A 13105-nucleotide genomic window follows, 5' to 3' on the forward strand; every position below is an offset into this window, starting at 1 on the left:
AGCTGAAAATTATCATTAAAGATAATTGTGCCAGCATTAGTGAGTGCTGACAGAACTACCATTTGGAAGACTAATAGTAACAGGTTTTGATGCAAGAAGAAATTTTTTTCAGAGACACATATATGGTCTGTGGCTCTTGAATCGATTATCCTTGTGTGATTAAGAATCTTTAACGCAGAAGTGCAGTGAACATTACCAGTTATTGATTGATGTGAGGATGCAACACCAACTTGATTAACTTGAACATGTGAAGTCATCAGAGGTATTCTTGAATAAGTCAGCTAAAATCTGATATTATTGTGGAGTGAGACGTGTACCTTCCCTTTCATTTTTATCTTTCTCAATGGAGACATCATCTTGTGCAGACACATTGTGAACATGAGTCTACCTGCCGTTGTAAAGTTTACGGCCAAGTGGATAGCCATGTTTTTTGTAGCAAATATGGTGTGGCCAGTCTTGTTACAGTATGTACAGATTTTTCTTGCATTTTGATTCTTAAAATTCTTATTTTGTTGATTAGGGAACCCATGTTTCTGATAGCAGGCAACTTCTGTGTACACAATTTTATTACAAATAGTGCATACGGTAGTGGATGAAGTGGCAAGAACATTATTATTATTATTACTAGAAAAAACAATGTTGTTACCAGAAGAGACTTGATTGTTGCCACAAACACTAGCAGTAATATGTTCGGTAGCAAGCTGGCGTTCCTGTTGAAGTACATAGGAGAGAATCTCTGTGACAGTTGGCATAGGATCCAAAGGAAGCATGTGAGTCTTGATGTTGTTAAATTGATCATTTAGGCCACGTAAAAATTGCACAGCTTAATCTTCGAGCTTTCTCTGAGCCAAGATAGAAGAAATATGGCAAGAACATTTTCGCTTGCAAGTGCACATGGGGTCAGACCGAAAATTCTGTAATTCGTTCCATATAACTCTGAGTTTGCTGAAGTAGTTCAAAACACAAAGATCTCCTTGATGTAAGGTAGCAACTTCCATATGAAGGTCAGAGATACGTGATTTATCTCCTTGGGAAAAGCGGTTCTTCAAATCATTCCAACTTGATCCATCTAAATAATACTTTGTCGGATGGAAAGGGAGACAGAATGTAATAGCCATGAGACAACCATGTTGTTACATCTATACCAAGAAGCGAACTTGGTGTCAATCTTGGCAGGTTGGACGACAATACCAAGGACAAACTCAATTTTGTTTTTGGTGCTGAGGGTTGTGCGCATAGAACGACTCCAAGAGTGGTAATTAGAGGCATCCAGAACAGGAGAGACTAATGCAATGGTTGGATTTTCATTGGGGTGTAGGTACAGAAAACTTTGTACTTGTTGATCTTGTTGATCTTGTTGATTTTCTATTATGGAAAAAGAAAAGAAGGAACAAGAAGAGGAAAGAAAAACTAGAAAGAAAGAAAGGAAGAGAGATCAGAGTGGCACAGCAGAGCCCTTCAATAGAAGAGCTCTGATGCCATATCAAACCTTGTGTCCTTCCATGCGTGTGTACAATGTGCAGAGAAAAAGATGCAGAAAAGTTATGCGTTGCATAGTAAAAGAGAGGACGAGAAAGAGGTATATTGAATGGAGAAAGAGTAAAAGTGTGTATTACACAAAGAAGGAAACAAAAGATAGGATGAATAAATAGAGAAATAGGACCCAACAAGGTCCAAGTGCCGCATAACAGAAGATAGAAAACTCTTAAAAACCAAGATCAAACACTTGATGATCCCTAAGCGAAAGAGAAAGACTCTAAATAATCCAAAACTAGACAACATGTATGAAATATTTTGAAACAAATTATGTTTTATTTATTCGGGTAGTAAGGCAATTTTTATTGTTTAAAATTTTAACTATTAAAAAAATCACATATCAGCATTATCCTTAAAAAAAATTCTTATGTTAATAAATTAATACTTAAAAATATTTGAATGAATTAAATATTTTGAAGAATTAAGACGTTTAATATATACAATATGTAAATGAATTAAATGATTTGAAGAATTAAGGCCTTTAGCATATAAACTGTGAGTATTAAAATATATGAAGGAGTTAAATAAGTTGAATGAAATTATAAAGAGGTAACTAATATTTTAGTTAAATACTTTATTATTACTTAATTATATAAGATATATTGAAAAATATTCTCAATAGTCTTACCGGAGAGTGAAAAAAAAAATTACATTATTTATGGATAGGATAAATATAATTTTTCACTTAGTTTTTGTTGTTTTATTTTAGCTCCTCTTAATTATTATTCTCGTTCATGTCTCTGAAATATATAGGTTATTTGCTAGCTTAAATTATTATGAAGCATTTGAATATGTTTCTGACTTTTATTTTTACATACCAAATGTATAATGATGGGACAAAATCTCCTACCTTAACCGAGGTTCTGAATCTGAATGGACCGGCCAAATTCGATCGATCACGACGGCGACGTTTTCGTAGATGCGTTTCAACATTTTCCCGCCGAGGGCTCGCCGGAGCCTTCCGATTCGGCTTCCAGGCTTCCGGATCCTCCACCCGAACCTAAGTCATACTATCCGGCTGCCACAATCCGGCGCCGGCCAGTTAGTCGCGGTTTTGCGGATACTCAATCTTCAGGATCTAGCTTGGAGAGCGATTTAGTGAATGGCAATTGGAGAAGTTTCCAACACCGCAGGTGGCATCGAAATCTCAAGAAAGACGAGAATACGGAGAAACCCGATTTGGATGACCCGCAACAAGTTAATGCCTCGACGGAGGAGAACAACGAGGGCTCCACCGTAACTTCAGCTGCGAACGATGATGCAGCTGTCGACTCCGTTGACTCGGCGCCGCGACAAGGTGACTCGTCTTCGAGTTTCCTCGACCTCCCCGCGGGGTTGGCGATTAACTTATTAGGGTTTCAGATTAAGTTAATGTTCATGTTCATAACTTACCCGCTGTTGTTCGTGTTTTATTCATGCATGTTTTTCATGGATCCTTTGGGGACAACGAAGAGGGGCAAGGTTTTCCTTGTAGGGATTTTGAACAGAGGGTGGTGTGGTTTGTTTCGGTGCATTAGGCCTTATGTCAGTAGATGGTTCAAGGAGAACGAATCGGTTTGGAGCGTAGCTTTGCGGTGGGGGTGGGGGGTTTTGTGCTCAGTCTATGTTGGTTGCGTTTTGTTTGGTCTTCTGGTTTCGTCGTTTGTGTTTAGTATGTTGTTGATGAAGTATTTGGTGGAGAAGCCGATTCAGATGAGGGAGGTTTTGAACTTTGATTATAGCAAGCATAGTCCTGTCGCATATGTGCCGATAATGTCGTGTGCTGGTGTCATTGGTGGTATAGGTTCCGAGGATAAGGATGATGATCGGAAGTGGGTGGGTGAACGGTTTATACCTTCTAAGCACAAGGTGCAAGTCACTGTTGAGTTAAGAGTGCCAGAGTCAGGATACAACAGAAACCTTGGGATCTTTCAGGTGCTTATCTATTCCCTTCAATATAAACTAAAAAAAAGAAAAAAACACTTGTTCAAAATCTTCATCGAATTTAAATTCAGAGTGCGAACTGATTTATGGTGGTACCACTCACCGCAATCTGAGATTACAGATATCAAACTATGCTCCGCAATTTGAGATTACAGATATCAAACTATGCTCCACAATTTGAGATTACAGATATCAAACTATGCTCCGTTGCTAGCTTGGTGTTACTACTTCTGGACCTAGAGATTAATGTCTTTTACATTTATATTAAGGGTTGGTTTAGATAAAATTATTTGTAAGACCTTACGGGAAAAGAAAATAATAAAGTAAAATAGATTGAATGTTTTTTAATTGGTTAAAATGAACTTATTTATACACTGCAGTATTTGTTTTTGGGGTATTTGAAGTGGTTATTCACCGATTAATTTTGGCAATTTATCCGTGTGGATTTTTGTTTATTAACTGGAAGGAAAGATGTTGGTTGTTTGTTTATTAACTTGAAGGGAATATATTGATTCTGTAATGAAACATTATACACCACAATGATGTAATATAGACCTCTCTGGGAATATATTAATTGGGTCATTGTGGTCATTAGTGTTGACTTTCGAAGCAACCCGGTGGTAAGATTTGTTAGACACCCAAAAATAATTTAATAGGACTTCGTATAACAGTTCAAGCTTTTGGGTTATGTGGTTTCTGGCACGTTATTTCTGTTCAGTTTGTGGTTACTATCAGTGTGGCGTAGGTGTTCTAAAATAATTGTTACATATATTAGACAAAGAATAGAATTTGTTGTACTTGTTCCATGACCGTTGATTATGATTTCGTCAAGTATCTTGGTTGATGATGATGTGTGATTACAGATGTGGTAGTTTATAGTTTCCTGCAGCTAGCTTTTGTGTTTCTTCATTAATTTCTATTGTTCTATAGATCAGGGTAGATTTCCTATTGCCTAATGGTAAAGCTATTGCAAGCTCAAGTCAACCTTGTATGTTAAGATTCAGAAGTCAGCTTATCCGCCTAATCACCACTCTTCTAAAGATTGTTCCTCTTGTTACTGGCTATACATCCGAAACTCAGACTCTGAATGTGAAGATGAGAGGTTTCAAAGAAGGAGATCTACCTACTTCGTGCTTCAAAGTGACCCTTGAGCAACGAGCAGAATATCAACCAGGTGCAGGCATTCCTGAAATATATGATGCATCTCTGATTGTTGAATCGGAACTTCCATTGTTCAAGAGGATTATTTGGCTTTGGAAGATGAGCATTTTTATATGGATCGCGATGATGGCATTCTTCACAGAGTTAATCTTTGCTCTTGTGTGTTGCACGCCTATCATTATTCCGAAAACAAGGCAAAGGCTGGATTCAGCTCGCCGTCCTGCAACCTTAAACCGTCCTCAGGCACTAGATTGAGATTGCTTTTTTCTCCAGTCAGTATTAACCGTGATGGAAGCAAAGTTTTTGTCTAACAAGTTAGCCTAGCATGTATTAATTTGTGTTAGTGTCCTAACATCTAATTGTTATTTTTTTTCTGTTGAATTTCTTTCGCAAATGCTTCAGAGCACGTCATGTACAAAATGTAATTTATGTCAACACATCAGAAGGGGAATATTTTTAGCTAACCTGAAGAAAATATATCTATACTAGGATTTGTGACAAAGGAATTAATAAAACACCTTTGTTCGACTATTTCTGCATCGATTCAATACTAATTAGATCTTAAACTAATTAAGAAAAGCTTACCCAATACTATACTCTAAATTAATGTTTTTACAGACTCATTTAGGTTGAAATTCACAAAGGAATGGAGAAGGGAATTTAGGTTAGTACTTGGATAAAAGGAAGAAAGAGTTAGAAAACAAATATTTGATGGAGAATGAAAGAGTCAATTGTTTTGAGAAAGTGAAAGGAAAATCCATGATTTACTATTTGGACCTCTCATTTTTATTTTTATGACTATTTTATGGGTGTTTCATCCTACGTCTCCAACATCTCATCACACACTTTTAAAAATTTCATTTTTAACCTTTTAACGTCTCATCTTTATCCTTATCTTGTATTTTTAACTTTTTCAAAAATTTAATTTTTGACCTTAATAAATATTTTTTTATTTTTTTTCCTTTTCTTATTAAAAATACTCTCCATCATCTTAATAATAATTAAACTTAAAATTCAAATATTATTTAATATAATTTTATATTTTAATAACTATTAAAATATAATTTATGTTATAATAATAGTTATATTAAAAATATAAAAATAGAATAATTAAAATAAAAATAATAATAAAAATATTATTTAATATATTTAAATATATTAAATTATATTAAATAATTATTAAAATTAAAATAAAAACAAAATTTTAAAAACAGTCGAATATCAAATAAAGTTATATTAAATAAAATATTTAAATACATTTAAATTATATTAAAATATTAAATTAAACTAAATAATTATTAAAATAAAAATAAAAATAAAATTTTAAAAATAATTATTCATCGGATATGGATATCCGTAAGATAATTTATCGGATGTCTATATCCGATTAGCCGATTAACAATTTTTCAAAATTTGGTTTTGTTAAATTTTTATAATTATTAATTTTAATTTAATATTTTAATTTAATTTAATATATTTAAATATATTTAATGTAATTTTAAATATTATTTTTATTTTCATTATTATTATTCTTAATTTAATTATTCTTATTTTAATTTTTTTAATAAAATTATTATAAAAATATATATCATATTTTAATAATTATTAAAATATAAATATAATAATTAATATTATAATTTTTATTTAAAATAAATATTTATTAAATTTTAAATAAAAATCAAAAGTGTTAACATATTTTACGGATTTTAAACAAGTTTTTAAAATTTGGTTTTTATTTAAAATTTAATAATTATTTAATTTATTTTAATATAATTTAATATATTTGAATATATTAAATTAAATTTATTATTATTATTATTTATTTTTTATTATTATTAATATTATTTTTATTATTTTATTTTTATGTTTTTAATATAACTATTATTATACTATAAATCATATTTTAATAATTACTAAAAAAATTATATTAATAAAATATTTAAATTTTAAATTAAATTAAATTATTATTAAGGTAGTGAAGAGTGCTTTTAGTAAAGAGAAGAAAATGGAAAAATATTTATTAAAATTAAAAATGAAAGTTTTGAAAAAAGTTGGAGGTACAAGATGAGATGTTAAAAGGTTAAAAATGTAATTTTTGGAGGTGGAGGATGAGATGTTGTAGGTGTAGGATGAAACACCCCTAGTTTATTTAATTTTTCCTAACGGCCCAAACTAATTACTCTATACGTCATCTCAAAATTTTATAGTCTTCCTTCCACGAAAAGGATAAAACTATTCCTCGTATGAGCTGTCAAAACGGGTAATCCGCCTCGATTTGGCCTAGTCCATCACGGGTTGGTGGGTTAAATGAGTTAGTTAACTTAATTATAAGTTTTTTTAAAATAAAAAAAATTATAATTTTTTAAATTCAAATTTAAATAAATTTCACTCTAAAATGTTGTTAAACTCCAAAGACAATTCAAAATAATAATACAAATATCATCCAATCCGCATAATCCAAAAACAAACCCAATAATATTTGAAACACAAAATAATAAATAATTAAATTAAATTAGGTGAATTGGTAAGTCTGACTCACTATGGGTTCAATCCAGGTGAGTCGAGTTGAGTCAGGTTAAAAACTAACCTACATTAAAAAAATTACATTTTTTTCAAAGCCAACCTAGTTCAAACCTGTAGTAGGTAAGTCAGATTAACTTTCATGTTACAACCCACAACATACCTTTCTTCACTTATTTAAAAAATACCTTTCTTCACTTATTTAAAAAATAAATGAATGATTATAAAATACATATATTTTGAACAGAATTTATATTCATAGAAATAATAAGTTGAGAATTAATCACTACCTGTTAAATACTTGTAATATGTGTGTGCTTTATATTCATCGTTTAAAAGTATTAATTTATTATATTAAAAATTATAAGTTTTAATTTAAGGGTACATTAATTCGGTGCCTTTTCCGTAAACATCCTCGGTTTTTTAAACTGTTAAATATATTACTGTAAAAATGTTAGAATTAATAAATATTAATTTCACTAAACCAGTAAGTATAATAGAGGAAGACAACCATTTGCTTATTACAGTAAAATAATCACCATTTACCAGCTAGTTTAAATTAATTAAAACAGAACGATGAAAATATTATCGATGTTCAAATATGAATATCTTATAAAATAATTAGTTTTAGATGAGTATTATGCTTTTGGATATATGTCTGGTTTTTAGTTTAGCCTGGAGAATAATTCAGTTTTAAAGACAGAATTCATTTCTTTTTCCTTTTCCAGTAACAAAAAAAGAGGCATGTTTATCACGGGTTCTGAAATAAAATAAATCGAAGATTTTATTCATATCTAATCTTATCCATTCTTGCCGATTGTAGATAAACACTTTATCGTTCAATTTCTTCTTTTATCATCAACTCCTGGTCAAAAAATTTTAGTCAATGTTTCCATTAAATACTTCACATTCTTCTTCAAGTTACAACCCTCATATATATATATATAACCCACAGAAAAGAAAACATGCAATACATGACATCTAAGAAATAACTTTAATTCATAATTATTGGTAAAATTAAGACAACATAGTAAAGTTAACAACATGAATCTCCATATAAAAAAGTCTTATCTTGTAATATTAAGTCACTAATCAAACCTCTCTTAATTATAACAAAATTGAAAATAACTTCAACAATCATTCATTCAACTAATTGTAATAGATAATATAATTCGTCGATACAATGTATTAGAATTTTTAAATGTGGATCATATATAAAATTGATTTAACCTAACTTTTACATTTTAGTTTTATAAAAATAAATTAAACTCAAACTTATTTTCTAATATAATATTTGATTAAATTGTATTAATTAATAATGAAATGTAAGTAATGTTTATATCTTTTCTTTGGTCGAGCAATGATCAAAGCCATTTTAGTGGTTTCCCGCCTAATAAACTTCTTTGAATCATCATTCCATGATAAGATTATATTAATGAAATGTGATGCTGCCTTTGAAGAAAGAGTCAACCAAGTAATCATATCTCATTCAACCTTCAGATTCCATATTTCTAAAAAATAATAATAATAATAAAGGTATTACACATATTTAAATTTATTTAATATATTTATAAAAATAAAATGATGATATAAAAAATAAATTTTTACATTTTTAATAAAAAAGAATAAAAAATAATAGTATATATATGTTAAGGATTTTTTTTAAATTGTTAATTTTTGGAGGTGGGATAAAGATGACGAAACAATGAAAATGTGGGAGTCTATATACTATTAAATAGTGCAAGATAGAAAAGATAGTTAGAGTGATACTTTTTTATCTAATTTATTTTTATTCTATTTTATGTTAAATAACATATCATCTAGCACATATGTATTTGTAGTAAAATATTACGCCATTAAGTTCATGATCTATTTTGACATTTATAGATCGTTTTTCATATTTTTATAAATTAAAAATTTCAATATAAATTCATAAGTAAATTCGTTTTTAACTTTTCAAAATTTATTTTATAAACCAATTCTACTTAACTTTGAAATAAACCACAGCAACCAAAATCTTCTCCTATGACGACCAAAACACATATTAGGTGTTCGTGCATATTATATTTTCATTCATGTCAGTTATTAAACTCTTGTAATATATAATTGCTTCAGTAAATTATTCAATACCATGAAAATAAATTGAACTGTGGTTTCAGTTACATAAGGCGCCGCATTCATATATGTGCTTATAATTTCTTTCAGGGCTATGAAAGTGTAAAATATGTTTATTGTAAAAATGTTAATACTTAATTATTTCATTTTTAACATGTTTAATAACTTCACGTTGTTTAGAAAGTCGATATATTATTTAAATATTTTTTTCTTTCACTTATCGAAAAAATTTTAAGAACAAATCCGTAATACATACAAGGTTTAATATATTATTTGGTTTTTTAGGGGTTTAGTTCAAAGTAATTCTACCTTTAAAAAAGTTCAGTAAAACACTCGTTAAAAAATGTTTAATTCGGTTCTTTCCGCTCACGTCGTTAAAAACATAACGATGCAAATGTCACGTCATCATCACCATCTCCAAACAAACCCTAATTCCTCTCCAAGAAGCCCTAGCCGCTGCACCATCCAGCTCTGTCACCACCATCCTCGCCGGCAGTCGTCCTCTTTAACACATCACGCGCCGCCACCAAAGCGTCTTCTCCTTTCTGTTGCACCTTCATCACCTTCGCATCTCACCTTCGTTCTCACGCCACTACCCATCGCGATCCCTTGTTATGCCGCCACTATCCAACGCGATCCCTTGTTATGCCGCGACCACTAATCTCCACCACTAACCATCAGCCAAATCGCCAGCGACTGCAGGTCGTGAATCGCCACTTTTCTCCACCACTAATCGCGTCGCTACTTGCCTCCACCTGCAACCACAATCAGACCTGCAAGCAAACCGTGGAGACATAGGGTTTCTCGCGTTCTCGTCGCATAGCTTTGGTGGTGGCGTGTGATGTGTTGGAGAGGACGGCTGCCGGCGAGGATGGCGGTGGCGGCGCTGGATGGTGCGACGGTTAGGATTTCGTGGAGAGAAATTAGAGTTTGTCTGGAGATGGTGATGACAACGTGGTAGAGAGACTTTTTTTTAAAATTAAAAAATCATTTAAGTTCATCTATTAATGTGTGTCACGTACTTATGAGATGCCATTATGACATTTGCACTGTTATGTTTTTAACGCGCAAAAAGGACCGGATTGAACATTTTTTAATGAAATATGAAGTCTTATTGAACTTTTTTTTAAAACATAAGATTAGTTTGAACCAAATTCCTAAAAATAGGGACCAATGTATTAAACCTACGTAAAATTTCAAAAATCAATATTATTTTAAAGTATGATGATTCATCGTATCAATATTGGAATTAGAATAATTTTTTTTTATTCATTTATTAATTTTTCCCTTATCTCTCGCTAATCTTGTGTGTCACGATTTGTTGTCTTCTAACTATAGATTATCGTAAAACATATGTTGCAAGATTTATCCAAAAATATGACTATTGATGGATGCGTAGACAAGCAGAATCCGTGTTTTTGATATCCTCTAGGTATATTACAGAATTATTTGGCACTAAATCAGTGATTCTTCCTCGCATTTTAACCCTAATCCCGGGGAAAATGCTTGCATTTGGTGCTGAATCAGTGGGCTTGATCACCTTTGAGGAAAGAGGCACTCTGGGTGATTTCACGCACTGGCTTGTTAGTGTATCTGATGAAATTGTAGGCCCATGCACCCGCCACAGCTCCAAGAGTTGTTGACACCAGATATATCCATATTCCTCTGTACTCATTGTGCACAATTGCTGGCCCTAAGCTTCTTGCTGGATTCATCGATGCCCCTGTGATTGGCCTGTTCATAAATCTCACAACTCATTTCCATGTGATTGGCCTGTTAATACTGTGTTAAAATCAATTAGGTTTGAAGATAAGTTAATACAATACCCGGCAAACATCACATTTAGCAGTACCGTCGATCCAACTGCAAGCCCTGCCAACTCACCAATCTGCACCATTTTAGATAAAGTTAATTTCAATCGACAAAAGCTATGAAATGTTGGCTCAAGAATATTCAAATGCTGATTTTGATACGCATTGCATGTGTATTAGAATGTAAACTGTGACTCAACCTATTCCGAATGATTTTGCAGTTAATCAATTTAAGTAACCGTTTATACGAGGAAGGGCCAAAGAATTTGGCAAGATATGCGAATTCCAACCGCTATTTGCTAAATTCAAAATGTTCGGATCAAATAAACGACAACCATCACCAAACAAGTAAAAAGACAAGAATTATTATTTTTTTTAAGAAAAGCAGGATAAATTACCGCTCTGTTATCGGTGGCAACTCCAGAAATGACAAACATGAGATAAAAAGTGATTATGAATTCGATCACAAAAGATTGTAAGTCAGAACCAGCGGGGAGTGTTCCTGTGAAATGGTCATTCTTGCCATTGAATAGAAGTCTCAGAGTTCCGCTGGCAAGTGTGGATCCAACCACCTGAGCTATCACATAAGCCGGTACCTACAACACATAAAACAGAAGAAAATTCAGTAATTAGAGACAAACTGAGACCATTATATGTGTTTTTGTTTGGAAATGAAGTATGCTTAGTTATTAACCAAGCATAAATGCCGATGAAACTGTTCTGGCCAAAGTTGTCTCCATAAGGCAGCGCGTTGAATATTCGTAGTTTGTTTTTTCAGTTTATTGCATATTTATAAGTCTTTCCTCTAATTTTGTTCACTACTTTTAGAAAATAAAATCGCTTCATGAATCTTAACGTGCTATTTCTTTCATATTTCTTAAATTTTGGTGATGGTATCTTTTTTTTTCCTGGGAAATTAATCTGAGTGACAGTTATTTTTAGACCATTTTCATCACCGTTTGACTGCACACACTTAAAAGTAAATAATCGATCAATATTCTAAATCGATACACAGAATCTAATGAAAATAAAACAATTTAGCTGACCAAATGTTGGTAAAATATATTAGCCAAGAGAAAAGAGTGCGTCACCTGCTTCAGTGGGAACCTTCTGGTGGAAGCATGAGCAATGGTTACAGCAGGATTAAAATGAGCACCAGAGATGTGACCAACAGAGTAAACCAAAACCATAACAGTGAGTCCCCAAACAATTGAAATCCCTGGTTGTGTTATCACTCTGTCCTTGTCAAGGTTCACCACCACCGAAGCACACCCTGCAAATATCAAAAAGTACGTTCCCACCACCTCTGCCACCAACTGTACTTATTAAACACATACAACCAAATCATAATCAATGTCCAGCTCAACATATTTATTCCAAATGTTTTGAATCCAGTAAGCTTCAGGGTTTCTAAAACCAGCCAGTTAAAGAAAAATAAAAAAGTGAAACGCCATCCTATAATTACTACAGAAAAAAAACTTTAGTCGGGAAGTAATTTACATGTAAATTTTAAGAAATTTGTCAAAAAAAGAGGCAATTTTCGTCACTACATTCAGTGACTGATACTTTGTAGTGAGAATTAGATAGAGAAATCCATATGGGTTGTTTGTGGTAAATTGAATGGAAAAGAAAGGATTAGGAGGGATAAACACCTTCTGCAAGAGAGGAACACAGTCTTGGTTGGTTGAGGGATCACACTTTTTGGGGGTTTCGCCGTTCACATTTAAAACAACCTGGTGGTTTCCACCGTTTGCGGAATTATCAGCCACCACCGACATGGTCTTTGGATAAAGCTAAGAGAAAGAACGAAAAGGGTGTATTGGTGATAAACTAGCTTTGCCTCATAGGCCAAAAAGTGATGGAGAAGAGAAGCAGCCAACTCCAATTTATGGGCACCAAAAAGCCTGGGATTCAAAGACTAAACTTATACCATTTTTTCCACGAGAGGTTTGACCAAAACAACCACTTTTAATGTATTTCCTCGGTACATACGTCTTTTAAAATTCTGATTTCTCACCGAATATATTGTTCTACCTTAT

At 32.2% G+C, this 13105-nt stretch overlaps 2 protein-coding genes across 2 annotated transcripts; one reads left to right on the forward strand and one right to left on the reverse strand.

Annotated features, from left to right (window-relative positions):
- Positions 1 to 2311: 2311 nt before the first annotated feature.
- On the forward strand, positions 2312 to 5151 carry LOC124825914 (seipin-2). The gene is made up of 2 exons (XM_047298653.2): positions 2312 to 3450; positions 4390 to 5151. The coding sequence occupies exons 1-2, from the start codon at positions 2410 to 2412 to the stop codon at positions 4873 to 4875; spliced, it is 1527 nt and encodes a 508-aa protein (XP_047154609.1). The 5' UTR covers positions 2312 to 2409; the 3' UTR covers positions 4876 to 5151.
- Positions 5152 to 10611: 5460 nt separating this feature from the next.
- Positions 10612 to 13023, reverse strand: LOC124825913 (nodulin-26-like). Its single transcript, XM_047298652.2, has 5 exons — positions 12719 to 13023; positions 12158 to 12382; positions 11465 to 11662; positions 11082 to 11143; positions 10612 to 10989 (listed from the first exon to the last, which is right to left on the reverse strand). The coding sequence occupies exons 1-5, from the start codon at positions 12842 to 12844 to the stop codon at positions 10779 to 10781; spliced, it is 822 nt and encodes a 273-aa protein (XP_047154608.1). The 5' UTR covers positions 12845 to 13023; the 3' UTR covers positions 10612 to 10778.
- Positions 13024 to 13105: the final 82 nt, after the last annotated feature.

The sequence above is a fragment of the Vigna umbellata genome, chromosome 5 (assembly GCF_029865625.1).
Source record: "Vigna umbellata cultivar VRB3 chromosome 5, Vumbellata_1.0, whole genome shotgun sequence".
Taxonomy (NCBI): domain Eukaryota; kingdom Viridiplantae; phylum Streptophyta; class Magnoliopsida; order Fabales; family Fabaceae; genus Vigna; species Vigna umbellata.

Coding starts and splice junctions, on each gene's coding strand:
- LOC124825914 (XM_047298653.2), top strand. CDS start 2,410: ATGGACCGGCCAAATTCGATCGATCACGACGGCGACGTTTTCGTAGAT. Junction 3,451..4,389: donor GAAACCTTGGGATCTTTCAG/GTGCTTATCTAT, acceptor ATTGTTCTATAG/ATCAGGGTAGATTTCCTATT.
- LOC124825913 (XM_047298652.2), bottom strand. CDS start 12,844: ATGTCGGTGGTGGCTGATAATTCCGCAAACGGTGGAAACCACCAGGTT. Junction 12,383..12,718: donor GTGTTCCTCTCTTGCAGAAG/GTGTTTATCCCT, acceptor TAATAAGTACAG/TTGGTGGCAGAGGTGGTGGG. Junction 11,663..12,157: donor GAAGGTTCCCACTGAAGCAG/GTGACGCACTCT, acceptor TATGTGTTGTAG/GTACCGGCTTATGTGATAGC.